Source organism: Lacerta agilis, chromosome 7 (genome assembly GCF_009819535.1).
Source record: "Lacerta agilis isolate rLacAgi1 chromosome 7, rLacAgi1.pri, whole genome shotgun sequence".
Classification (NCBI taxonomy): domain Eukaryota; kingdom Metazoa; phylum Chordata; class Lepidosauria; order Squamata; family Lacertidae; genus Lacerta; species Lacerta agilis.
Window position 1 is genome coordinate 35184395 of NC_046318.1, and position 27175 is coordinate 35211569.

General features: G+C 40.4%; 1 protein-coding gene across 1 annotated transcript in view; it reads right to left on the reverse strand.

Annotated features, from left to right (window-relative positions):
* The window catches only part of DOK6 (docking protein 6), a 159835-nt gene that overhangs the window by 44391 nt on the left and 88269 nt on the right, over positions 1 to 27175 (reverse strand). Inside the window, exons 3-4 of the mRNA XM_033154821.1 lie at positions 18812 to 18926; positions 4972 to 5091 (exon numbers count right to left, since the gene is read on the reverse strand). Coding sequence (XP_033010712.1) covers positions 4972 to 5091; positions 18812 to 18926 — 235 coding nt within the window. The remainder of the gene's footprint in view (positions 1 to 4971; positions 5092 to 18811; positions 18927 to 27175) is intronic.

The window sequence follows — 27175 nt, forward strand, 5'->3', positions numbered from 1 at the left end:
AAGAATTATTATGTATATGTCAAAGATTAAAGCTCCCATATGGCTATAAGTAAATTTGTTAGTCTGTCTCAGTCCATTTATTTTTTGTCCCAGTGATGCCTCCTAAGCTGATCCACTCAATGTCACGGCTATCCATCCTCTCCCCTGAGGTTATATTTCTCATTAATCACACTAATGGGTGTCAGTCTTGCAACAAGTACTTAACTACATCCCAAGTATGAAAGGCTATGTCTCCACTGCAGAATACTCTGATTTTATATGGTATTTCTGATTTTCAGTTTTCAGCACATTTGTTTACTGATTTTTACAGGTCTTCCATCTGTAACCAGATTTACAGTGTTGAGTGGGGGGCACTCCACTAAGGACCACCACTGTTGAACGGCTTGGTGGGGGGCAGCTTGGTATGGTGGTCTTGCAGCCTCATAGGTGCCACCTTCTGAATGCTGAGCAGCGGGGGTGGCTGGCACCTGTCAATCAATCCACATATGGTTTCCTTTTATGGGAATACGTTTCTGATGGAGTTGCTCTGAGATGGTTTGGCGCTTAGCAGCAAGCATGAGATTTTCTGCTTGCTAGCACAGGTTATACCAGCTTGCACTTCTGTTTGTTTTGGCACAAATCTTCCTTGTTATATTTCAATAAATATAACCTTTAACCAATCCCTGTATCAAGTCTTCATTCTGGGTGTAGGGCAAAAAATACAGTCAAAACCTAAAGGTTCAACAGAAAGGAGGAAAACCCATAGCTTCCTTTAATTATTTGAGCATGTTATTGGAAAAGGGCATTCAGGCAACATGATATACTCAAAATGTCAAGAGACATTTGTCTGCTCTGCATTGGAGGTCAGTGTCTAAGGTGAGGTGTCATGGATTAAGAAGAAATGTTCATGATTAAATTGAACATCAGCTGCAAGGCAAAGAAACAGAAGCAACAGCGATTACTCAGGACCTGAGACAAAAAGTTATGCATTGGTACACTACAGGAATAGAACCAAGTGGCTAAAAAGTTAACAGAAAATAATCATCCATAAATGATGCAAGGCACTGAAAAGATTCTACAGAAAATTGTTCCACTCCCTGGGTTTTTCAGCAAAGCTAATGGACATATATACACAAAACATTATTGGATCTTGCTAACAAATGTGTTTCCAGTTGTAGAAAGGGAGTGACACAAATTTAGAACAAAGTTGTTGAGAAAGAATTTGTTTAGAAAAATGAAATCACCCTGATACAGACAGAGGGAGAGGGAGACAGATAATTAGATCCTCTGTTTGGTTTGTACTATTTAGCAATTGCTTTGGAGTAGAATGTTCTCTATAAACCAATTCAGATATATAATCCCTAAGTTAAATAGATAAACAAATACTGGCTTCCTGGGCAGAACCCAGGAAGATAAACAGGCCAAACATCAGAGATACAGCCTAAACAATAAATAAATAAAATACACCTGACAGCTCCATCTCAAACCATTCTTGTAAGCACCATTCTGAAGGTTGCTGGTGTTTACACCTCTGATACCTGTTTACATGCTTGAACATTATACAACTTGCAAGGCAAGATAAATAATGGCTGGTTAGCAGATCTAGTCAGATGTAGTGAAACTGAAGCTCATTCATAGTAAGACAGAAACCTGTGGGTTAGTCATTCCCAAGTTTGGAAAATTAGCAGGATGCCTGTTCTTGACAGGGCTGCACTCTTAGAGCCATCACTACTACTGGAGGCAGAAGTGTCCCCAGTTGCTAAGAGTGATTTCTTACAGCTTTGGCTCGTACACCAGCTATGCTCATTCCTGGACAGGGATAGTTTGGCCACAGTGGTGCATGCCTTGGTATCTGCTAGTTTGGACTATTGCAGTTCTCTCTTTGAGGGACTACCCTTTAGGTTGGTTTAGAAATTGCAGCTAATTGCAGAGACCAACTAAGTTTGTTCTTGGTATGAGCTTTTGTGTGCATATCTGAAGAAGTGTGCATGCACACGAAAGCTCATACCAAGAACAAACTTAGTTGGTCTCTAAGGTGCTACTGGAAGGATTTTTTTTGTTTTGTTTTCACTATAGCAGACCAACACAGCTACCTACCTGTAACTGGAGCTAATTGCAGGTTACTCTAAGGACCATTTGTCCCTTATATACCAGTACTATCACTGAGATTATCTAGAGAAGCCCTGATTGTCCCAGTTTCTGCACAAACTAAGGCCTTTAGTGCAATGGCAGCAGTACTGTACTTTAGAACACTGTTCCTATTTAAATCACAGAGACACTTACAATTCTGATATTTCATCCCATGCTGAAGATAGATAGATAGATAGATAGATAGACAGATAGATAGATAGATAGATATAGTCAAGCTTTTTCAGACAATTAACTTGATTCTGTGTTGGTCATTTGCTCTATATTTTATAATTATAATTTTATAATGGTTATTGCACATCGTCATGACATCTTTTAACAAGGCAGTTTAGAAATATTTTTGTAAATAAAAAACAAAAATTGTTGTTGTTGTTGTTCAGTCGTGTCCGACTCTTCGTGACCCCATGGACCAGAGCACGCCAGGCACGCCTATCCTTCACTGCCTCTCGCAGTTTGGCCAAACTCATGTTAGTAGCTTCGAGAACACTGTCCAACCATCTCATCCTCTGTCATCCCCTTCTCCTTGTGCCCTCCATCTTTCCCAACATCAGGGTCTTTTCTAGGGAGTCTTCTCTTCTCATGAGGTGACCAAAGTACTGGAGCCTCAACTTCAGGATCTGTCCTTCTAGTGAGCACTCAGGGCTGATTTCTTTAAGAATGGATAGGTTTGATCTTCTTGCAGTCTATGGGATAGTGCATCTCAAATATGCTTTTAAGTGTACACATGGAACTGTTCTGTAGGGACTGTAGCCCACTTCAGATGACCACCTAAACCATGGCATAGGCCATAATGAATGAACAATGCAAAACCTAAATGAAGCACTTTGATTATGCAGAAAACTTGGCAATCATCATTTAAATAATAAAAGAAAAACACAAACTCATTCTTTAAATCCTGTACCCATGTATACCATTTCACCTCAATAAAGCAAAACAACTGTAAACCAAAAGGATTTCAGATTCTAATCGTATCATTTTGCATAAATCATCCCAGATGGAAAGCTGGATACAAAGCACATCTAACCATCCATTAGCTGTTGCATTACAGATCTTTGATGTGCAAATAGAATGAAAAGGCAGATGAACAGAAGTGGAAGAAAACAAACACAATCTCTAGGGGGGACGGGGACACAGTGCTGTTGATAGAGATACAGAAGGAAATGTTGTGGCTATGTTCTTAGAGTGAGGTCAAAATATTTGTGTAAGAACAATGAAAGGCATAATTCAAGGCTTAGCTTAGGTCCTGGCTTTATATTATTTGCTACCTCTTCCCAAGTTGCCCTCATCACATTTCAACTGCTCCATTAGTTTCATTTCCCAACAACTGTGAAGGTTTGTGCTGCATGAACACTTGTCTAAATTAATAAATTAAACAGAGTGGCTGTTGCTGCTGTTATTTATCAGATTTCTTTCCTGCCCTTCGCCATACGTCAACAATATAAAAATGCAATATTAATACCAGTTAAAACAATTTACAACCCTAAAAAATACAGGGTGGAATTTAATGTTAAGAACAGTCTCTTCTTTATGAGTTTCACAACAAACAAAGGACATGTGATTCATTGGAAATTTCTGCACAAGCTACCATCCATTTAAATAGGACTTGTACAGGTGAATACATTGAAGCTGATTCACCCAAATTTATATTCCTATTATAGAGATGCTATTTCTCCCCATAGCTAATGAATTTATTAATGAACAGTTTACATCATGTCCTCTTGCTACATACAAGCACAATGTCTGATTTGCTTTCTAGAGTTAGGGTGACAGATTTAGCTCTGTTAATTTAAATGTAAATTTCTGCGCTGGGGGATATTTATCAAAATTGCAATGTCTGAGGGAATGTACCTAATGATTCATCACAGAATATTACTGAAACATCAATTTCACTCACTCCTTACATTTTAAATGATGCCACTAATCATACCTCTTTGGTTCCTTATGGGTGTGCCTTGCAAAGAGACCTTGTGTCTACTGGCCTAATCATGTTTGTTTCAGCCAATTAATTTACCACAGGACAATAAGCATACTAGTTGTGTTCATTTCGACTAGTAGTCAACTGTCAATGTAGTAAAATGGTGCACTGAAGCATCAATCCTGGCTTTCAGTTCAGTTCAGACCACTTATGTGACCAGCAGCTCCATCAGTGCTTACCTGCTAATGTGATAGTCATAGCTCATGGACATCCCTTCTGGGACACACTTACTTTCCATAGTTTGCAAAGAGCAAAGTTCAGGCCCAGTACTTCAGTACCAGCGACTACACCTCAAACATTATTGTGAAAATTCTGCTAGCATTTCTGAAATACATGGTATCTCCTGCACAATAATCCAGGGAGGGTTTTCTTTTTAACACTATATAATGACTGTCCTCTATTTTGGTGGTATCTATTCAGAATATCGGGACGCGGGTGGTGCTGTGGATTAAACCACAGAGCTTAGGGCTTGCCGATCAGAAGGTTGGCGGTTCGAATCCCCGCGACGGGGTGAGCTCCCGTTGCTTGGTCCCAGCTCCTGCCAACCTAACAGTTCGAAAGCACATCAAAGTGCAAGTAGATAAATAGGTACTGCTCCGGTGGGAAGGTAAACAGCTTTTCCGTGTGCTGCTCTGGTTCGCCACAACCAGAACCAGAACCACTGCAGTACAATTTCACATGCAACGAATAGACACACAATTTATTGGGGTTGTTTTTTTTAAATAATTATTTGGGCTTTGAACATCATACCAAGATCTTGTCAGAGGTAAAGGAACCAAACTGAGGTACCACAAATGAATTACTACAACTTGGGGCAAGAATGTTTAGAGTAGCCTAGATAAATGAGACCAGATCACCTGAACACCTACCATTTTGTTCTCTCTGTACTCCAGCAGCAAGTAGATCAGGTTCACCAAGGCTTATATCATTAAGCCTGGTTCCTAGACATTCTATACAAAGATGTTTGCACCATTCTTCTGCCTCAAGCTCTGAAAGAAAAAGAACAACGAATAAACTACCAGGAGTTACCATGAAGCGTCTGCAGTATTTGATTTAATTTAAATGAAGGTACATAATGACAGCAGCATTTGATTTATGGGGTAGTAATTGAACAACTTCCAGTTTAAAGAAAGTAAACAAACACACACACTAATCTTGATTTATGATTGCTTTTGTTAAAAATATCAAATGCATTTTAAATTGATTAATAGTGAGTGGAAATTAATTGCAGCCTGCTCACTGTACTGGAAACCTGATCACTTGGGACATTAAGGCACATCATTTTTTGGTCTGTGAAGATGAATTCACATTATCCATTTTTGTTAGCCCAGATGACTTTTGCAGTGGAAGTATGGAGCCTTCACAGGATATTATTAATTGCCACCATGACATGTACAATCTGTTTGCTGCATGGGTGACATAACAGGTAATGGGAGAAGAAGAGAGGAGGATAGTACTAAACTCTAAGGTTTGATGGTTTGTTTTGATGAGAAACATGAGAGGTTTCCTTAATGCTGAAAATCCCAAAAATGGCTCAAGGGAGCAATCCCATGTATGGGAAGCCAGTGTTAAGTTAAGATGGCGTTGTATGCTAGGTCATAGTACCAGTTCTGTTTTGTGCCCTCCATGGCCAGCTGCCACCATGCACACTGGCTCCCTGCAGCCAGGCAGGCAGGTTAGGAAAGGCTGGGCAGCAGCCCTAAGTGATTTCCAGGGTCTCTCTCTCCTCCCCATGCACCCTGCGTATTAAATGGGGTGCTGCCCACTTTACATGATTTCACTTATGCACGTGGGAGCCTGGAAGTAGGGAGGTGCCTACATATCTCTATCTCCATGTCTCTATCTCTATCTCCATGTCTGTGTCTCTATATCAATGTCTATCTAATCATACTTTCTTTGTTATATTATAGTGTTAATAAACGGATGTGCTTTTTGCCACTAGTCATCCAAAGCCTCTTTCTCAGACTATGAATATGTATATGTGATTGCAAGAGCTGCCATTTGGCCCATAACCAACTTTCTGACCTGCTTACAGCTGATTTTCCTCCCCCCCCCCTATTTTAAAGCCATGCTGCTTATGTCCAATCAATATAGTATATAGATGCAATAATCCTCTGGTCCTGATTATTAAAGTAAATCACTTGGTTTTGACCTTGTCTTCAACTGTTTCCTTATAAACAATTACATTAAGTACGCTTTACTATTTATTTACTGTTTAAAAGCCAAAGCCTCCACCCTCAAAATGGGATACTCCAAGGACAGGCAACCTGTGGCCCTCCAGATCATGTCAGATTCCAACTTCCATAATCCCTGGTTATTGGACATGTTGGCTGGGGCTGATGTGAGTACAACAACACCTGGAGGGCCAAAGGTTGTCTGTCCATCCTTGTTCTAGAGGTATATGAGTAAGGCTGCCATGTGCCCTCACATACTGAGTTGGAAGTGGCAGGTCATTCTGGACCTTGACCAGTCTCTGAATCTGGTGAACCCCTTCAAGGCTTCCAAAAGAATATAGAATTTTTTATAGTTATATATAGTCTCTCTGACTACATGTTTCATATATGCTTTCTGTCGCTTAAAAAAATAAATGTTGTTGTACCTGATGTTTTGCAAGAGGGCGGTAGAGAAGTACTTTTATAAATAGAAAAAAACTGTGCATCCTGAAGTCTAGCAAAAGTAGCTGAGACTGATTGCGATAATTGCTTCTAGGTAACAGAAGTTACAGAGGATGAGATGGTTGGACAGTGTTCTCGAAGCAACTAGCATGAATTTGGCCAAACTGTGAAAAGGCAGTGAAAGATAGGCGTGCCTGGCGTGCTCTGGTCCATGGGGTCACGAAGAGTCGGACATGACTGAACGACTGAACAACAACAACAGAAGTTATTCAAATGTGGCTTGGATCTAAATTTTGAAAACTACTCCCCCACCACCATTCACAATAAATTTGTAACCTTTGCAAGCTCCAAACAACCATTCCTTTCTTGATGCAGACAGAATTTTGAGCAGAAGCTTTTGTCTCTTGAGAGGATGTCCAGACAGCTGTTGTTATCTGACCCGATTAAGACATTTCTGATGGGGATAAAGAATACACCCTCATCTGGGAAAACAAGCTATCAGTGAGTATCTTCTCATCCCGTGGAATGCCAAAATCTACTAATCTCTTTTGACAAGAAGGACTGGATCAAGATTTATTGTACACAAGTATGAACTGGACAGAGAAAAGGATGGTATCCAAAACAATCAACATATGGTGTATCTATAAAACAAGCCAGGATCAATGGAAAAAAGGGGAGGGGGATTCCAGCACACTATCAAGCCTATTCAGTAAGATCAACCCCAGGCAGCCCCCATCTCAGTTTCCGTTCTGCTGTGTCCCAGACCCAGACTGGATACAGACTGCTGTACAGGCCTCAGTTCATTGTCTTCAACCACTCTGAAACTAAACTTACAGACAGAAATATCAGGTGCTGTCCAAGAACCCAAGCAGGATCAGTCAAACAGAAGCAACTGATCCCAAAGTTGATTTGCAATTATCTCTCTCAGACAATCTATTTGGCCTGGCCACTTAATTCCATCAAGCAAAGGCAGGAAGAATTAAAGCAGGGGGTGGGGTGGGGAAGCTGCTATTTTGGATAAGGCGTGAGAGTAGCTGATTCAACTTTTGAAACGTTAATGTAATTGGTGATGCGCTAGCTACCAACTGCATATTGTGTTTTTAAGGTATGTTTAATCTAGCTAATTCATGGCAAAAGGACACTGCCTGCCTATAGCGGAATTTGCCCTGTGAATTTCCCCATTACATGAGACAAGTAAGTGGGATTGTGTTTCTTGGGTGGAGGTGGAGAGTTGTCAACAATGGACAGCTGTTTTATTTTATTGTTTATTTAACAAAATGTATATACGGCTTGAGTGTAAATAGACCCTCCAAGCAGCTTACAAAAATAAAGCAAACACTGCTTAATGGGAAATCTTTATCTATAAATATTCATTATCAGTGTTGATGAAGCCCCTCCATGTGTGATTCCCATCCAGGGGCATAGAAAAGGGGTGCGGTCCACCCCGAGTGTCATCCCTGAGGGGGTGACAAAAGGGCCCAGTGTGTGGATCACCCCGCCCCCACCACTCTGGGAGCTAGAGCAGCTAGCTACGCTCCTGTTCCCATCTGGGGCATTTCTTCTCCAATTGCTCTCCTTAAAAAAAGGCATGTGATTTGCTCTCATGGAAGAATGTAAGATATGATACCCTGAAAAAATAAGACTTTGTGTTCAAACTCTAGTATCTTAGCAGAAGGGGTTGCTTGTTTATTCTTTACTACTGCAGTATTATCGAGGACAATTAGCCATTTATACTGGACTTGGAGCGAGGCTGCTTGTCCTTTGCTTCGCCTGTTGCTATAAAATCAAAGTCGCCAGCTCAGCAAGCTTTTTCATTTTTAAAAGATGTGACAGATGCCACTGGAGTTTGACGTAGTTCAGATTACTGTATCCTTCATAGATAAGAAGCTTTGTTGCCTGGATTAAACTGCAGTAAGCAAGGGAGAAAATTGTTTCTCTTTAGATTTAGAACAATGAAATTACAGCCAACAGTTCTAAGTTACAACTGGAAGAAGGAGCATTTTTAATAATTTAGCTGGTGGTATGAAACAACTTCACTTTATTAATTTTTTGCACTGATTGCTGTGTCTGTGAATAATATTGGTTAATACTGAATAATACCTAAACAATATTGTAAAAGATATAAAAAATGTTGATTAGCAGAAAACAAATACATTCATTCTTAGGTAAACAGAACATGTGTTTTTGTGCTTTTCATAATTGCAAAAATTGATTCAATTTTCCATTCATCCATGCATATATTTATACAGGAAGATTTGCTTCTGGATTTTCTTTTATTATTGAAAAGCTCTAAATTTGCCATAAAATTTCAATTCTATTGTAGCAAAGGTTATGTATTCTTTCCTCCTATTTACTGAACAGATAACATTTTTTTCCCTTTTTTCATAATCGATACTTTCAAATTCACAACATTAAAATGTTATGATTAAGGTACTGGGATAATTGTTTTCTCACAAAGAGCCTAATCCCCTCCTTAGGGGCCATCTCCTCCCTTGCCAGCCTGCCAGCTCCTTATGATCAGGAGCTTTGTTTGACTTTTTCCAAGTTCTGATATGCTTTTGTTGTGCTGCACATATGAGCTTCTATGAGGGGAAACTCAGCTTTTTTATACCCTGTTTTTGTATCTACTGTGGTTGCTTTTATATCGTTGATCTGTATTTTTTTGTTCTATTCTGGATTATAGCATTGTGCTTGTAGTAAGCCGTTCTGATTAATGTGAATGCATTAGAAGACCAGGATAGAAATCTCTGAATGATAATCAACCATCTATTACAATCACTGATTCTGCCATTCTAAGAATTTGATCATTTAGCGTGGCAGTGCCTACACATTAGTGAAATCAAGCAGGTGCCTTCACTGTACTCTTTTCAGTACCTGCTTCGAACATTACTGTTTAGACAAGCCTACCCAGATACTTCAAAAGCTGATGCAATTTTAATCTGCTATAGTGTTTTAACTTTCGTATGTCTTAAAGTAGGGTTTCAATTTTTCTTGATTTTACTGTTTTGTATTTTGTAAACCACTTTCAGGTTATTTTTGTTTTTGTTTTTTACAACCAAGCGGTGCATAAATCCTATGAGATAAATAAATAAACATTCTGTGGACAAGATACTCCTAATCATAAATGCCTCTTCTTCTGAAACAACTTATTTATTGTAGTATTTATACTGCACTCAATTAGCCAAATACATGGCCTTCAAAGTGGGCCATAAACTGCAGTTAAGTCAAACATGTAACGTTGTGTTACTGTGTGAAGATCCCAAATAGAAAGAGTGGCCCAGCAAAGAATTAAGAGCAGGAGCCAGAACTTGCGGCAGCACTGATGCCACAATAGCCAGTGTCCCCCAATTCTCCCACCTGGGATTTCATAGGCATTCTCATTTCATAGGTCATAGAACTGTAGCGTTGGAAGGGACCATTAGGGTCATCTAGTCCAACCTCAGATATGCTGATGACACAACCTTGATGGCAGACAGGGAGGAGGAATTAAAGAACCTTTTAATGAGGGTGAAAGAGGAAAGCGCAAAATATGGTCTGAAGCTCAACATCAAAAAAAAAAAAAAAAAAAACTAAGATCATGGCCACTGGTCCCATCACCTCCTGGCAAATAGAAGGGGAAGAAATGGAGGCAGTGAGAGATTTTACTTTCTTGGGTTCCATGATCACTGCAGATGGTGACAGCAGTCACGAAATTAGAAGACGCCTGCTTCTTGGGAGAAAAGCAATGACAAACCTAGACATCTTAAAAAGCAGAGACATCACCTTGCTGACAATGGTCCGTATAGTTAAAGCTATGGTTTTCCCAGTAGTGATGTACGGAAGTGAGAGCTGGAACATAAAGAAGGCTGATCGCTGAAGAATTGATGCTTTTGAATTATGGTGCTGGAGGAGACTCTTAAGAGTCCCATGGACTGCAAGATCAAACCTATCCATTCTGAAGGAAATCAGGCCTGAGTGCTCACTGGAAGGACAGATCTTGAAGCTGAGGCTCCAATACTTTGGCCACCTTATGAGAAGAGAAGACTCCCTGGAAAAGACCCTGATGTTGGGAAAGATGGAGGGCACAAGGAGAAGGGGACGACAGAGGAAGAGATGGTTGGACAGTGTTCTCGAAGCTACCAACATGAGTCTGACCAAACTGCGGGAGGCAGTGGAAGACAGGAGTGCCCGGCGTGCTCTGGTCCATGGGGTCACGAAGAGTCGGACACAACTAAATGACTAAACAACATTCGGAAGTCTTGGGGGCTAATGGATCTTTACCAAATGTCATGTCACCCCCTTGCCTCACTGTAGTCAATAATACTTGTTATTTGCACCCACACCAATGTCCTGTTATTCACCCTCTACTTGGCTTGTGGGGGAAAGCATCCAAAATGTGGCCTGCCATGCAAATCTCAATATTCCTGTACTGGCCAGAGCCAATTGTCCCTGAGATGGTGTAAAAAGCCTCGCCAGAACCTTTGAAATACACTTCCAGTGACAGGCGCACCTGTAGAAGCTAGTCATAAAATGGTGGGTCTATTCCTGTGAAAGAAAGCCTCCACAAGCCTCTGTAAGTTCATGAAATTATAAAATGAGTGTGGGGCAGGAAAGAGTATGTGACTTTGAGATTTTTTTAGGGGGAGGGGGGTCCTTAAAAATTTCTTGACTTTATCATTGGGAGGGCTGTGCCCTAATAGCCCTAGTGGAATAGCCTCTACTGCATATATCAGTCATCCACAAACCATGAATTCTTGTTTAGCCCCACTGGTTTAAAGTCATAATGCTGGGATAAAAATCTTACTACAAATTAATATTTCACCAGTGGTGGAACTGGGTACTCTATTCATTTCCTTAGAATGTAGGTTAGCTCTTTAGGGGGATTTGTGAAAGTATGAGCCATATTGCAGAGTCACATGACTTGTGCAACTCCAAGCATCCTTTGAGAATAATGCACATTTAGAGACAGCACACAAAAATGACATAAATTTATATATGGAATTTAGGCTATTGACAGATGATATATGAGCAGCTGGGCCTGGAGAGATTTCAATGAATAACATGGTAATTTACTGCACCTAACCTGAAATACCAGGTCTATTTTTCATTTTCTGTTTTCTGTCACTGTTTGGTCTCACTTGCATTTGGCAATTTATGTTGTATTTGCAGTACATGCAGCTGTAAATAGATTAATCACTTTATGAATTTTCTGAAATGCTGCATCTCTGACTGGCTGAAAGACTGCTAAAATGACCGCTATATTTAATAGTGGCACGCAACACAATTGCTCCCTCTAATATCAAACTCAGGTGCTGAGTGCCAATAGTTATGTAGCGAAAACCAGATAACTGCAAAACAAGAGGGAGATATCTGCATTGCAACCAAGGTTTGCAAAAGTACATTTTTAGGACTCCCCTCAAAAAAGCAACTACTGTGCAAAAAAAAAAAAGAACAAAAGAAGCCCAATGATGACCAGCCATGTTAAGTGGCCAGACAGAAAATTCTTAGATATATATATGCCTGTTTAAAATGGTGCTTTCCATATTCAGCTTTTACACTTAAAATAATATAATTTTTCTGCCTGACTATTGACCAACTGATTAATCAATAAAATGCTACAACCTCAGTTTACACCAAGGGCTTTCAAAGAACATTTTAGTGCTACAGAGCAGTATAGTGGTCTCGAGGCCTTTTGCTAGAAGGGGGCAAGCTTCCTTAGCTGATTGTAATTAGGATGGAGGGGGCACAAAGCTGAGAGAAGACTGGCTTGCCCAGAGCCAGAAAGTAGTTCATCGTGATCTGGGATTTGAAGTGGCAGCTTCTGTAGCAAAGCTCAGGATGTTACCCCAATGCTACACTAGCTGACAGCTACTGTAAAGTCTGGTTCTAGCATCCTAGAATAGTTCTGAAAATGACAAGTGTGTGTGCACCTTGAGCAATCTTTGGCACTCTGAGTCACAGTGCTGGACTTCCAACTAAAAACCAGATTGTGTTTATAATACATCTGCTGCAAAAGTCAAGGCTTGGTTCTTTCAGTTGCTGTGCTTTAACAGCAACCCACAAGTCCCAGTGCTGTAAAGTCAGCGGTGGTTGGGGCTGCTCCATCAAGGCTTATCATGCAGGGCGTGATCTAGGGTATGTCAGGGGATATATTTTAAGAGCACAGGATATATTATAGTTTCTTATGTTCCATTATATGTGATGTTTATCAGCCCTGGAACTGAGGATGAGTTATAGGAGAATAGGAAATGAAATGTAGCAAGACATCTCCACACTTGCGGCTGTAACCACTTTAGCTGCCATAGATCAAATGACCACAGCAGTTAAGTCCAACCCACACGATCAAGCTGCCCACCTCTATATTTCTTGCACAGATGTATGGAGGACTGTAGCGTGTATGGACTGATAGCATTAAATAGTTTAATTTGAGAGGGATACACATTATCGTACTAAATTTTGGTATTTTCCCCATCCAGCGTACAAAAAAGATCTCATGCAAAGCTAACTTACAAAAAGGCTTTTTAAACTGTACATCATAATCACAGACAAACACAGAAGTACACCTTTATCCCACCTTAAACAATTTCTCTCGGGACTCAGTGTTTTACCCTGAGATAGTCTGGGTGGGTTAGGTTCACTTTGCCCAACTTTCCAAACTGATTAACTGAATGAAGAAATATTGAGTCATTAAAGCAAATGATGGTGCTTTCACAGAGTGACTGAAATATAAATAGACCAAGCTGAGGTGGGTGGGGGTACTCAGTACTCAGTTAATACACACTCAGTTAATAATACACTCTCAGTTAGAGAGAGACTAAAATTAAGTACTTTCTTTGGGGCCTACCTGAAGGCTTGTTATATAAAGACATAACATGTATGGGAAAGTAGAAATAAAGAGAAGTTTGAAATATCAGGAAACTGTGAAAAAAGTGAGTTTGGGAACGCTGCAGAAAAGAAATGAACAGATTGTTTTTCACAGCATTTTCAAAATTTAGACAACAGAGTTTAGCCCCCCCCTCTCATATGTTAAGATTGAGGGTCCCAGTCAACTAGATTGAGAATTCAATGATTCTGTTAACAAATGTTTGGCAAACACAGTAAAATGTCAATAATTTGCACTTTTATAAAGGTCAATAATGAAATCTGAGCAAATGCAAAGCTGAAAGTACCACACATCAGAGATATAACTAAGACAAATATTCCAAAACCCACAGTTGGAGAATACTTTCTTTAGGACCAACCAAAATGTCACAAAATAGCAACAAACTTTTGTGTTCTCCAAAATTCAACTTTCAGGCAAGATGCTACACAAAGCATGAGATAACAAGGACAAAGGAAAACAAATATGCATAAGCCTTGGTTCTTTTGAAAATGATGAGAACCATAGTGACATTCCCCCACGCACCCAAACTAATCCATTTGGAACCATCAATATCCAGCTGCCTAATTAAAAGGGGACTCTAATTAATGAACTAGCATGAACTAAAAGTGAGAAAATGTTTACAGTTCCCAGACGTAAAGTATATATTGCACATAGGGAAGGTCAGCCATCCTCATGGTAGCTTTGGATCAGGGAAGGCGTGCTTTGCACACACATCAGGGCTCCCATATGTACAAGAATTTGCAGCCGCAGAGTTATGAGATATGAGAAAAAATTTAATGAGAGATAGGGAATCTGTGGCTAGCCAGATGTTATTGGACTCAAATTGCCACCAGTCCCAGTCAGTATGACTAACAGTCAAGAGATAATGGACATTGCAACCAAGGAAGATTGGAGGTTGGGGACGCACAGGTTCTCCATCAACTGGAATGCAGTTTGTCATATACTATGTATATACTATGCAGAACTACTCAAGACTGAGCTACCCCGCTGGGTTTATCCTACCAAATGATAAAACAATTTTACAAGATATCAACTGCCAACATGTTACAGAAGGTCATCTGTAGAGGCCTTGTGTAACACCAAGTCACACCTTGAACATATAATTGCTGAAAATAGTAAACACACACACACACACACACACACACTGGTACCTTGGTTCTCAAACTTAATTGGTTCTGGGAATCTGTTTGATTCCCGAAACCGTTCAAAAACCAAGGAATGGCTTCTGATTGGCTGCAGGAGCTTCCTGCACTCAACTGGAAGCTGTGTAAGCTGCATCGGACGTTTGGCTTCCAAAAAACATTCGCAAACCGGGTTTGCAGTGTTCAGGAGCCAATTTGTTTGACAACTCAGCTGTTTTGGGAACCAGGGTACCACTGTACGTCTGAGCATTATATACCACCCTCCAGTTAGAAAACTCATGAATTTACCCCAATGAGTCATAGCATTTCGAAAATATCACACAATCTTTGCCAAAAAGTATGTCTCATAATTTTAATCACAAATGAAACTTCGCTGCCTCTTGAGTTAAATTAAGCCTCTGTAGCCACACAACAGGAAGTGCTTCCTTATACAGGCATCATAATCTGTACTCACAATTTCCTAATAGATTAGATTGTGACAATGTTGCCCTTTAATTGCAGCTACAACCAAATGAAAACTTCTTCTCTGTAATAATATTCCCTGTGACAAGGGGGAGGAGAGATGCTGGCTGGTCCCACCCACATGTTTGCATCACTCTAGCCACAAGGAATTTGCACATACAAATGCATCTCCCATTAGACCAGGCTATGTTTAAAGGACATCAAAGAAAATACAAAGAATCTCTTCCTTTGCATCAAATCACAGTGTTTTCATGTCACAGTAACCATATTTTGGACTGCATTTGTTTCTTTTAAAAGCAAAGATTGTAGAACCCACCTTTGCTGCCACACATTAACCTAAGGTCTTTCTTATTTTTTCTGCTTAACAAATCTGTTTGTGTGTAATAATTAAGATCCATTGTTTACATTTGCATTGCTTTTTGTTTAAATGTTCCTCATCTGGACTGCAAACTCCAGGGGTCGCCTAGCTCAATATATATGCTTGTGTGTATATATAGACTGACAGCATTGCTATATACAATCTTCATTCTTGTTGTTCTTTCCTATGCAAAAGTAATTGCTCAACAATTCAAGACAGGAAGGACAGTGGCTGGCCTAGGGTAATCAATTAACTTTTTAACAGACACAAGAAACAAACAAATTATGTTTCGGAAATAATGTATACTTTTAATTGGTACAATGTCTCCTCCTGAGATGCAGAAAGTATTGTGAAAGATTATGTCATCATCATGGTGCTTTACTTAATCGGCTATGACATAGGCTCTAGATTTCTGCAAAATATTCTGATTGGTTTCATAAAGATGTTGAGAGTACCAACATGCCCTATATCTGAAAATACATGCAAACTGGTCTAGGTCTGATCAACAACCCAAAGAATGCACAGTACACACAGTTCCATCATAACCAGGGCATAAACTGAATGAATGAATCAAAGAATGAAGTAAGTTTCCTATGCCTGCCTTGTAATATCAAGCAGTAAAGCAGAGGACAGAGTTATTTTTCTACTTATTCTTGTAAGCCACTCTGGGAACATTTTTAGCTAAAGTGTGGTTTATAAGTAAGTAAGTACGTTCGGAATTCTCACAAGTCCACAAGAACATATGACCCCTTTGGATCAGGTCAGTAGCCTATCTAGGTTCAGCATCTTGTTCTCACAGTGGCCAGCCAGTGAGACAACACCCTCTCCTGTGGTTTCCAGCAACTGGTATTCAGAAGCATACTACATCCAACAGTGAAGGTAGAACAGAACTAAAAGGGTTAGTAGTCACTGACATCTTCATTCTCCATGAAAACATGCATGTCCAACATTCACCTTTTGAGTTTTGATAGCTGCTACACAAACACTTCTATATGTAATGTGCAAAAAAATGTGGGTTACACCACAGAGCCTAGGGCTTGCCGATCAGAACGTTGACGGTTCAAAACTCCCGTTGCTTGGTCTCTCCTCCTGCCATCCTAGCAGTTTGAAAGCACGAAGTGGAAGTAGATAAATAGGTACCGCTCTGGTGGGAAGGTAAATGGTGTTTCCATGCACTGCACTGGTTTGCCAGAGGTGGGTTAGTCATGCTGGCCACATGACCCGGAAGCTGTACGCCGGTTCCCTTGGCCAGTAAAGCGAGATGAGTGCCGCAACCCCAAAGTCATCCATGACTGGACCTAATGGTCAGGGGTCCTTTTACCTTTACCTTTACACAAACACTTCTATATGTAGTGTGCAAAAAATATATATGTTCAAATCACTTGGGTTTTGCACATTAAAGTCAGCTGTCAAGATACAGATACAGTGGTGCTATGGAACCACTCATGTGATCTAAGCATTAGTCTTTTCATACATTTCTGATGGAACATAGAAAGGGAGCCATGGGGAAGGAGGTTTCAGAAGGTCACCCTGTCCAACCTGGAACAACACTAAAAGGATTTAAAATGAAATGGGAGTTGGAAGTCTTGAAATAACATAGTGCCAGGGTAATTTTCTCTTGGGAGTCCGTGGACTTAGCTCATCTGTGAACAGGGATACATATCTGTGAAAAATTACTCTATTTGCTGTTGCACTTTGAAATACTGGTTACCACATGGGACTCAGCACAATCTAACCCACTGGGAGCACTTTGACAATACCATTTTTGCTTCTTAGATGGCTTCCTTCCCTAGCCATTTATATCCCTAGGAATTGCTTTGGCTTTGCAAAGCGATCTGTCATCTGCTTCTCTCAGAGTCATCTGCGTTTTCTCAGAGAAAGCAGCAAAGCAGAGAAGCAAGAACTGAAAAGTACACTGCTTCTTAGAGCTAAATTACTATAAAAGCAGCACAAGATCTGTTCAGGAAATGTTTGCTTTCTTTTATTGCAGGATAACAATGGGTATGAACAAAAATATTTCAAATTGTCTTGAGAACAAAGGCCACAATAAATACACACTTCCATGCACAAAAAGAGGGGGAAGCCAGCTTTATGAAGCAAGTTTCCATTTCCATTATTATTTTTAAGAAAACTTTTTAAAACTTTTGAATACAAACTTCAAGGGAATAAAAAAAACCAAATTTTAACCTTCCACTGAGAGCATACATGCAAGCCTTTTGAATCAGTCTTCCACAGCTGCATGTTCCAAAGAGTCATCTGCTATGAGGGGGGCTGTTTAGCTCCATTCCTTTAATCTAATCAAAAATTATTGCACTTTGGGGGTCAAGCTCTGTGACAGAGCAGCTTGCTTACCCGTGGACACAATGTTTCATGACACATGAGAATGTAGTTGACAAACAGCTTGTGCCATTCAAGGGAAGATGTATGAGGAGGCAGTATTTGCCACCCAAATCTGCCAAGTTTGACATAAAATTATGATAGTGTTGTGCTTCTAAAACATTGCTTGTTATGCATGTTTGTATTTTTATAATGTAAATGATCCTGTGATCCACAGAAGAACGGCGGTATAGAAATGTAAATCATCATCATCATCATGGTTTGCTTTTGCTTGACATGCAGCTCAGGCCAGCATAATGGTTGTGAAGGGGGGGGAATTAATACCAATATTGAATTCACATACTGAAAACATAATTTATTTTTTCCAGAATACTGAATCTTTTAAGACAGGATGACTGGCAAATGGTAATGATTTGTTTCATAATATGTAGAGAGTAGACCTATCAAAACTTTGTTCTAAACAGCTAGCCATAAACTATTTGAAGCTGAAGTGTGTCCTGGAATTTTAGCTATTGTTTGCTACTCTCTTATAGTGACAGGATTATTACTACCCTAGTAAGTGCCTAAAGCAATACTTGGCAAAAAAACAACAACAACCCACAACCCCTGATAATTCACATCAACGCTTCTCTTAATAGCATCCCATTGGCATTGTTTACTCAGCTCTAGAAGTTTAGATGAAAGCCTCAAGAGTCTTGTATCCAACTGGGGGCCAAATCCAGACAGAGAAAAATAAGAAACAAGCACCCAAGCTAGCCCCTTTTTTAAAAGGGGGAGGGACACATTTATCTCTGTATGCTAAAAAAAGATATTATGGCATATTCTCATTAAGATAAGGCACCCTGTTTAAATGCTGTATCTTAATCCATCTGAAGCATTGTTTCATAAGCAGCTTAATTTACTCAGGCTGAAGATGTGGTAATAATTGCTTACCTGACTCACAGGCAAATGTCTTTGATGTCTCATCATGAAAGATAATTGCCACTGCATGCTTCTTTGTCTCTCGAGGCAGTCTGGTTATGTTTTTGATGTTGTGCAGCTCAGTTACCTTAAAATGAAGAGATATAGAATTTAGTTTGGTTTAAAAACAGGAGGAGAAAACCCCCAAATGTTCAATTTTCATCATAGTCCCCACATTTTCCGATGACCAGTGGAATGGACTTTATCAAACAATGCATGCGTGTGTGTGTGTGTGTGTGTGTTGGAGCTGCAGAATTGTTTCTAGAATAACCATTCTGTCACACATGATTTATTTATTTTTATTATACTTCGAGAATCTCGGAGCGATAGAGCCTATTCATTTTCATCTGCTGGCTTTGTGAATTACTTCATAATACAAGCCACTTGTCTGAATTCCTAAATTGGCAAATTTGTTGCAGTAGCAGCAGCAAATAAGTTTCCATCTCAGAAAACTCTACAGCATCAGCAAGAAGAAAGTAGTTCATCCATCATGCCAATTAGCATCACATACTTTTGCATTGATGTGGAGTTCTTTCACTTTAAAGTGAACTAGTAATTCTAGGGATATCCAAGCCTGAAGGAGAAAATGCAACTTTGGCATTCATCTGAAATATTCCAAGGGCAAAGATCAACCAAGAAAACTAGTACAGTATTGGTTTTATGGATTTGGTGAAGAAATAAGTTATCAAAATGTATTAACTGCAGAATAAGCAAGCCCTTTTTCTGCTTATCTTGGTTTACACAAACATTTCACGTTAGCATCAAGAAGGGAGGAAACAACACAATGATCAAGGTATGACTAGTAATTTTAAGAATGGATCAGCTCAGAAAATAGGGTTATGGATATTAAGTATACACTGGGGACTAATTTGTGTCTGGCTTGTAGCAAACAAAAAACACCTTGAAGTATGATCTAATTAGTTTTCCAGGCTCTCTAGAGGCTTCCCACAGTTTTTCCTTAGGAGCCTAATCCCACAAAGATGTGAGCTTTATGAACCCAATAGTACCTTTGCACAAGTTTAGACACATTTAGTTCCAACTTTCTTCTGTTATGTAAAAAACAACAACAACAAAAAACCCCTCACATGATTTAGCTTCTAAAGTGTTCTCCCTTGAACAGAAAGTACTTGGGTGCCCAACAGATTCATCCGCTGAAGGTCCTTCCACATGTCACAATACAGCCTGCGGTTAGCTAAGCTGCTTCTTGGTCAATATTTCTAGGGTTTGAGCAGTTACCAGACTGCATTTTAAGTGAGCAATATTTATTCTGGAAGCAAGCAACACCTGGGTAGCAGTTTTACTGGATGCATATACACTTGCTGCTTCGTTTGCTTTGTCACTTACTAGGAGCAAACTTAGGCATTGCATATCTTTTGAACTGGAAAACAGAGCTGCAGAAGACTGGCTCCAAAGTCTCAGTTTTAAAGCTGTTGTGCATGATGTCGGTTCTGATTAGTCTAGGCTCCTCAAGCATGGAGGTGTACGGCTGCCAGATCTTCAGGTCTGACCTGAAATTTCCAGGTGCAGGACTTTAATCTCCAGGTGGGCAAAAGCACATTTAAAAACATTAAAAAGAAGACTGTGTTTTGTGTGTAGCTTTGGAGCCCTTTTACCATCCCTACTATGTGGTGGGAAGGGAATGCAGAGGAAGAAAAGAACTGGGCTGGACTTATGAGTATGTATGCATGCCCAGCACAAGGTGTAGGGCTACAGAAACGTGCAGAGCATGTGGAGTGCTGGGAGACTGAAGTGGAGACTGGGGAGTCCGAACAGGAGGAGGTACATCCCCACAGTGGCGGAGCTTCATGCCCCGGCACTGGGAGCAGGAAGCAGACGGGGGCAGGGCTGGTGCATGTTCTGGGGGCATGGCGCATGTTCTGGGGGCATGGGGCACTGCCCGCAGGGGCATGGTGCGTGTTCTGGGGGTGGGGCATGCCGCCTGCAGGGGCGGGGTATGCATTCTGGGGGCAGGGTGTGCAGTGTGGGTGGGGGGCAGCCGAGATGGAACCCTACCGGGATTGCACTGCCCGGGGTGCCCTGCCCCCTACGCCCCGCCCTTCCTACGCCAGTGCACCCCCCCATGACTCTCTAGCAGCCATGGCAGAGCCAGTGAACACCAGCAAGCACTGACAGCAAAGCATTAGAGCATTAATAAATTAACACAAAAGGCTCAGAAGCTCTGTGTTCAGACCGATGACTAAAACATGTGAAAAAGTGGCAAGGAGGGCTTGGCAGACGCTCCAAATCTAAATAAAGACTACTTCCTAAGCTGGGCATATTGAAGTGAGTTATTTCTTTCTGCCTGGTGGTACCAAAGCAAAGAAACTGAGCAAGAAAAAGTGTGAAGAGCCAACTCCTGCTCACTCTGCCTCTTCCTCTGCCACTTCCCTTCCCAACTTCCTGTAAAGGATCAAGGAATGGTGCTGGAGCCTGGCTTTGGTAATTGCTGGCTCTTCAATCCCCTTGGATTGAAGCAGCTATTGCACGCGCGCACACACACACACACACACACACACTACATTTCTAGCTGGGGTGTAGTTTGGGTTGCTGGAACCCCTCTTTCACAGCCTCAAGGAGAGCTCAAGTGGCAGCCATTGCCAGAGGCTTCCAGCATGACAAGCAGATAGTGAGAAGCCAAGGCAGGGAGGACTTAGTGGTGGGGTTGGGTGTGGCTGAATAAGCCATAGAGGAGGAGGAGGAGGAGGAGGAGGAGGAGGAGAAGAAGAAGAAGAAGAGTTTGGATTTGATATCCTGCTTTATCACTACCCAAAGGCATAGAGGCCTCAGAGAGAGGGATGCTGGTCGTCTTCACAGGTACTAAAACAACAGTGGCAAGCAAAGCATAGGCAGCAACAGTCATCTCAGTGAGGTGAGTGGTAAGAATGACCCACCGCCCTACCCGCACCCACCACCAGAGACAAAATGCCTCACCCCATTACAACACTGGCCGCCCCTGGACACACATCTTTATTTCATAATGGCTGTTAGCTGCTTCTGTATATTATAGAGAAGGAAAAAACATGAAAAAACATGAAAGGAGCAAATTATGAAATAAATGTTTTGAAAGTAATTTATGTTTTTTAGTACTACTTCCACATTTTTAAAAGATTGCTTAGCATTTTTCCTTTCTTGAAAAAGGGTGAAATGAGCAAGGGTCTCTCAGAAGTCATTGGTTTTTTTTTTGTGTGTGTGTGTGTATAAAATAGGTGGATCTGTGATGCTAGTCTATACTTCTGCATTGATGCATGGAGTAAAGGTTTGACTGGAAAATACAGTAAACCTGTATACTTCACAGGGGCCATCATACAGAACTTTTTATAAAGTTATCCCAACAACATAGCTGTTACCTGAAAGCCAAATCATATGGGGATGCCTATGTTGTTGAGGACAACAGAATGCTAGTGAGTGGTGCATGATGCAGTAACTGTGCATGTAAGCATGTACAACCATATAACCTCCTGCCCAGGAGACAACTTGAGAATAATACCTAAGCTACTTTGAGCTCTTTCACAGAAGTGAAGGTTGAAGCAAATAAACTGTACAAATATTAGGAAAACCACATATTGTTTGAGGCATTCCCTGGCAGCATTCCTCTCCGCACAACCATGTGGGTGGCAGTACATGCTAATCATTCAACTTCCTGGCAGCACCTGTGGCACTGAAATAATGTATTAAATACAGGTTTCAGACAATGATCTAAAGGCATAAACGTAAGGCCAAAACCCAGCTGAAGCTAAGGCAGTCTGGATTTTATCAGTGCCTGGCTGGGTGATTCTGGGAACCCTAGTATGAAGAATGGTGGGATAAGTGCAAAAGAGATAGAGGAGCTCACGCTTCCATGCTTCACTTTGTGAGAAACATCATTAAATCAACCACAACATTCACACAGTTAGATGGGTATACATTGGAGCAAGAAAGTTTATACCATAAAATTCCGAGAAGAGTATCATTTTGTTGTATATGATAATATTTCATCTTATTTTATCCTTGAAACAAGCACAGTCATGTGTAGGAACTGAGAAACAGTGATACGTTTAGGGCAATTCAAATGAGTATTTGGACTGAGTAGTAATGTGAGCTTAAGCCTCCCTCATCCAAGGTCAAACCCATATTCACTGCTCCAGGGAAACTGCTTCAGGTAGTATAGTTGCAGAAAGCCACTGAGGCAATATGATGCTAGCAACACAGATAGCCAAGTGCTTTGGAAGTCTGGGCCCTGTGGAACTTAAATAATGGAACCTATTGTTTAGAGTTAAATGCCCCAGTTGCAACCCTCTCCATTGCCATTATAAGTGCCAGTTAAAGCTTTACTGCAGTAGCTGCATTTACCAGACTTGAAAAGGCCTCATAACATTGTCACTTGGCCTGAACAGAAATATTGCCGGGCAAAATGGAACTAGGGAACTACTCATTTCTTATTTGCTGTAGAAAAATAAAGAAAGGTCAGAGCTGCCCCAGGGCAGCTGCTGTTTCACACTTTTTTAAGCAATAAAGATGATGCTTTCCTTCTAAGAACAAGGGGCAAAGGAATAAAGCAGCTGCAAATGCTGAGTCCTTTCCTTTGGAGAACGATAGCAGGTATGCAATCCAGATGTACCCATATTAGTTAGGAATGTGTTTGTAAACTTCTACATCTCTCTCTCTCTCTCTCTCTCTCTCTCTCTGTGTGTGTGTGTGTGTGTGTGTGTTTCCATGTTTCCTTCTCTCCACCCCGTTAATCCTCTCTCCTGAAATCTAAACTGGAATTCCCATAGCCAAATGTAGAAAAACTGGGGGAGAGGGAGAGAGAGAAGACTGCCCAAACTGAAACGCAATGAAGACTTTCCCTATATTTAAGAAATTGTGGGTTTTGTTTGCAAACAACTATGGAATACAGAAAAGCAGCAGGGAAGGGATTAGCTTAGCCAGAGAGCTGTAACTATAAATGCCTAGTGTGCAGCTGGGCTACAAACTGGGCAGGAAGGGAGGCAGCAAGGCGGAACAGTGACAAGAGGAAAGCTCAAAAGCCTGGGTCAGAACCTGGTTGTCTCTGGGAGGATTTATTTATCTCCTTCTCACATTCAAGCAAAGTTGATGCATCTGAATACCCGCTAATCAGTTTCTAGGAAGGAAAGATCAAGCAGACATGGTGGCGTGTGATGCCATGAGTCTTCCAACAACTCCATGCAGTACAGTCTCACTTCTTCTTTTTGAAAAGAATGATTCCTAGCTACTCAAAGAACAGGAACATGAATTTAGTGTACGTATTCATCTGTGAGCACCAAATCCGTTACATATCTCCCTTTCATATAGGAAAAAAATTCTCTCTGGGATAGAAAAAAGGGGAAAGATTGGATCACAATCTTTCAAAGATCTGAACTATAAGCTACATATAAGCTTTTAAAGTAGTATTTCAGTCAGTCAGTGATAAAAACTATTATTTGGCTATTATTATAATTTGAGAAATTACTGAAATCATTTTGTAGTAAACTTTTCCCAGAATATCATATTTTTTTAAAAAACTGGTGATGCTGAATCTTATCAAATCCCATTTACATTGGTACTCCTTGCAGATGCTACTACAGAGCAAAGATTGTGTTCAGAATCATCCCCTTTGGTAAACTATATAGTGGAACCTCGTGTTATGTACCGCCCTCCTTACAAATGCTTCGGGTTACGAGCTCCACTAACCCGGAAGTAGATGCTTCCGGTTGCGAACTTTGCCCCGGGATGCGAGCAGAAGTTGTACGCCGGCGGCATGGCAGCAGCAGGAGGCGCCATTAGCAAAAGTGCGCCTCATGTTAAGAACGGTTTTGGGTTACAAAGGGACCTCTGGAACGAATTAAGTTCATAACCGGAGATACCACTGGTTACGTACTTAATTTGTTCCGGAGGTCCGTTCTTAACCTGAAACTGTTCTTAACCTGAAGCACCACTTTAGCTAATGGGACCTCCCACTGCCACTGCACCGCTAGAGCATGATTTCTGTTCTTATCCTGAAGCAAAGTTCTTAACCTGGAGTGTTATTTCCGGGTTAGCGGAGTATGTAACCTGAAGCGTATGTAACCCGAGGTACCACTGTATCTACTAATCTGAAGAACAGACCCAGTTCAGTAGCAATGTTCCCAGTGAAACAAACCATGTATTGGGGGGGGGGGGAGTAGGAATGAGCACTCAGTCCTCTCCCTGTATACTCCTGACTTCAGAAAAGATTTCCTGCTTTATTAAATCTGTTTCCTGTGACGTCCAAACCAAGAAAATTGTGACCTGAGCACTCCACACAAACTAGATTTGTAAACCAACATCAATCAGTTCCACATGCAGAGTTCCAGATTGCATAGAGGCCTATATGTATAATCTACTGCTATTCAGATAACTATATGCAGTGTAGGGATACTTGGGAAGGTATTAAATGCAGTGCTAGGGAATTCTACAGATGAAGTTCCCTTCTGTTGGGTTTAGCATGTGAAGGAGACTTCAGATAGATGATAGATTGGATGGATAGATAGATAGATGATAGGTAGGTAGGTAGGTAGGTAGGGTAGGTAGGTAGACATAGACCAGTTATACCATGCATAATTGTTGACTGTGAAATTATTTTGAAAGCTTACTAAAGGAAGGACTTCCTTTTGCAAAAGCCATGCTGATTTTTCCCTAGCAAAATGCGCTTTTCTATATGTTTATGAGTTCTAGTCTGTCTTAAAAAAAATGTTTTTCATTCATTTACCTGGGCTTGAAGATAGCCCGAGAAGTAATAATTTTTTGGATTCCTCTCAAATCTGTTTAAACACTGGTGCTATCCTGGCTAATGGCCATATTTCAATACTTTTGGAATGAAGCCTGCTTTTAGCAATCAATTACATATTTAGTTAACCGTTCAGCAATTTCACATTTAGATTCTAAGAACTTTTGGGAGAAGGCCATCTGGCACTGGCAACTTTATGCTTTTTAATTCTAAAGCTTTGTCCTTTGTCACTCTTTTTTTTTAAAAAAAAACAACACCTTACAATATTAGTTACTGTGGTTAGTTTTTTTTCCTTATTAGTGCATATATTCATATACAGAATACATTTAGGAACTTGCAAATTTTGCAGAATTGGTGAAATTAGTTCCACAGTTCTATGAAATGTAATCTACATTCTCTGTTGGCATCCATCTGTCTCAAGAGACAATGCAGTGTGCCTCTAGGGGTGAAGTCAAACTGCTGGAGAACCACAGCACCTGCTGTGGCAGCAGAGACAAGGATCTCTTAACTGCCGCCTCCTGTGCGGTTTTAGATGCATTAGCAAAACACTACATTAGTAGTGTTTTTAATAAACTTTTGTCTACTAAAAATGTCCAAAAAAGAATATATACAGCCTTTCCCCCTTTTTGGTATTGATTATAATAGGAAAGAAGAGTGAGTCCTCCAGGGAAAGCAAGTGTGAAATCTTTAAAGTTGTCATGGGAGCCGCATATTTTCTGAAGCCTAAAGTGCCCTCATATTTCTCATATAACAGAAATTATGGATAATCATGCACACTCAAAAATATATGGCCACTCATATGGCAAAGAGTCACAAGGATTTGCATGAATGCCCAAAGATAGTGTGCAAAAACTTAAAACATTATTTTTTAAAGCAGTGGAAGTTTTCCATTTAAAAAAAAACCAATTTGGTACCACTTGTACATAACTTTGCCCTATTTGATGCAATGCTTTATCACCAATTTAATGCTTAAATAATAACACATAAGATTATATCTATGCTCAAACGGACATTCAAACAGCATAACCTATACCCTATATTCTGGGAGTCTACTGGAGGCCTTGTTATCAGTTCACTTCCATGGTAACTGAGACCATCTACCTCCAATTTAAAGACAGTGGAAGTGTATTTTTTCTGCTCACTTAATTATCTCAGAGGTGAGAGGCAATTAAACACTAAAATTTGTGAGGTTTTTCTTAAGGAAAGATAGATACACAGTAACTTGAAATATTTTGTTTCCTGAGTTCTCAAATACAGCTGCCATTTATTCTGAACACTGTTCCATTTCTTTACAGCTGTACTTGCCTTTTCAGGATTTAACAGATAGGATGCAGTTAGCATGAGATTAGTGGTATTTAAGCAATAGTCTAGACACCCTGAAAGCAGAGGTGTCTCAGGGATAAAATGAGCATCTTTTTACAGTTTTAATGTGGTATTTGCAGCAAATCCAGACAACCAATCAAACATCTGTAGAAACCTGAAGAAGTATGAGACATTTACTATGCCTGGTCACTTACCTCCATCTGAAACCAGTGGAGTTTGTATGACTGACTGGTCTGGTGCCAATAATTTTGACATACAATCCAGAGTTCCTAACCTGCAAGCTTTAGGTA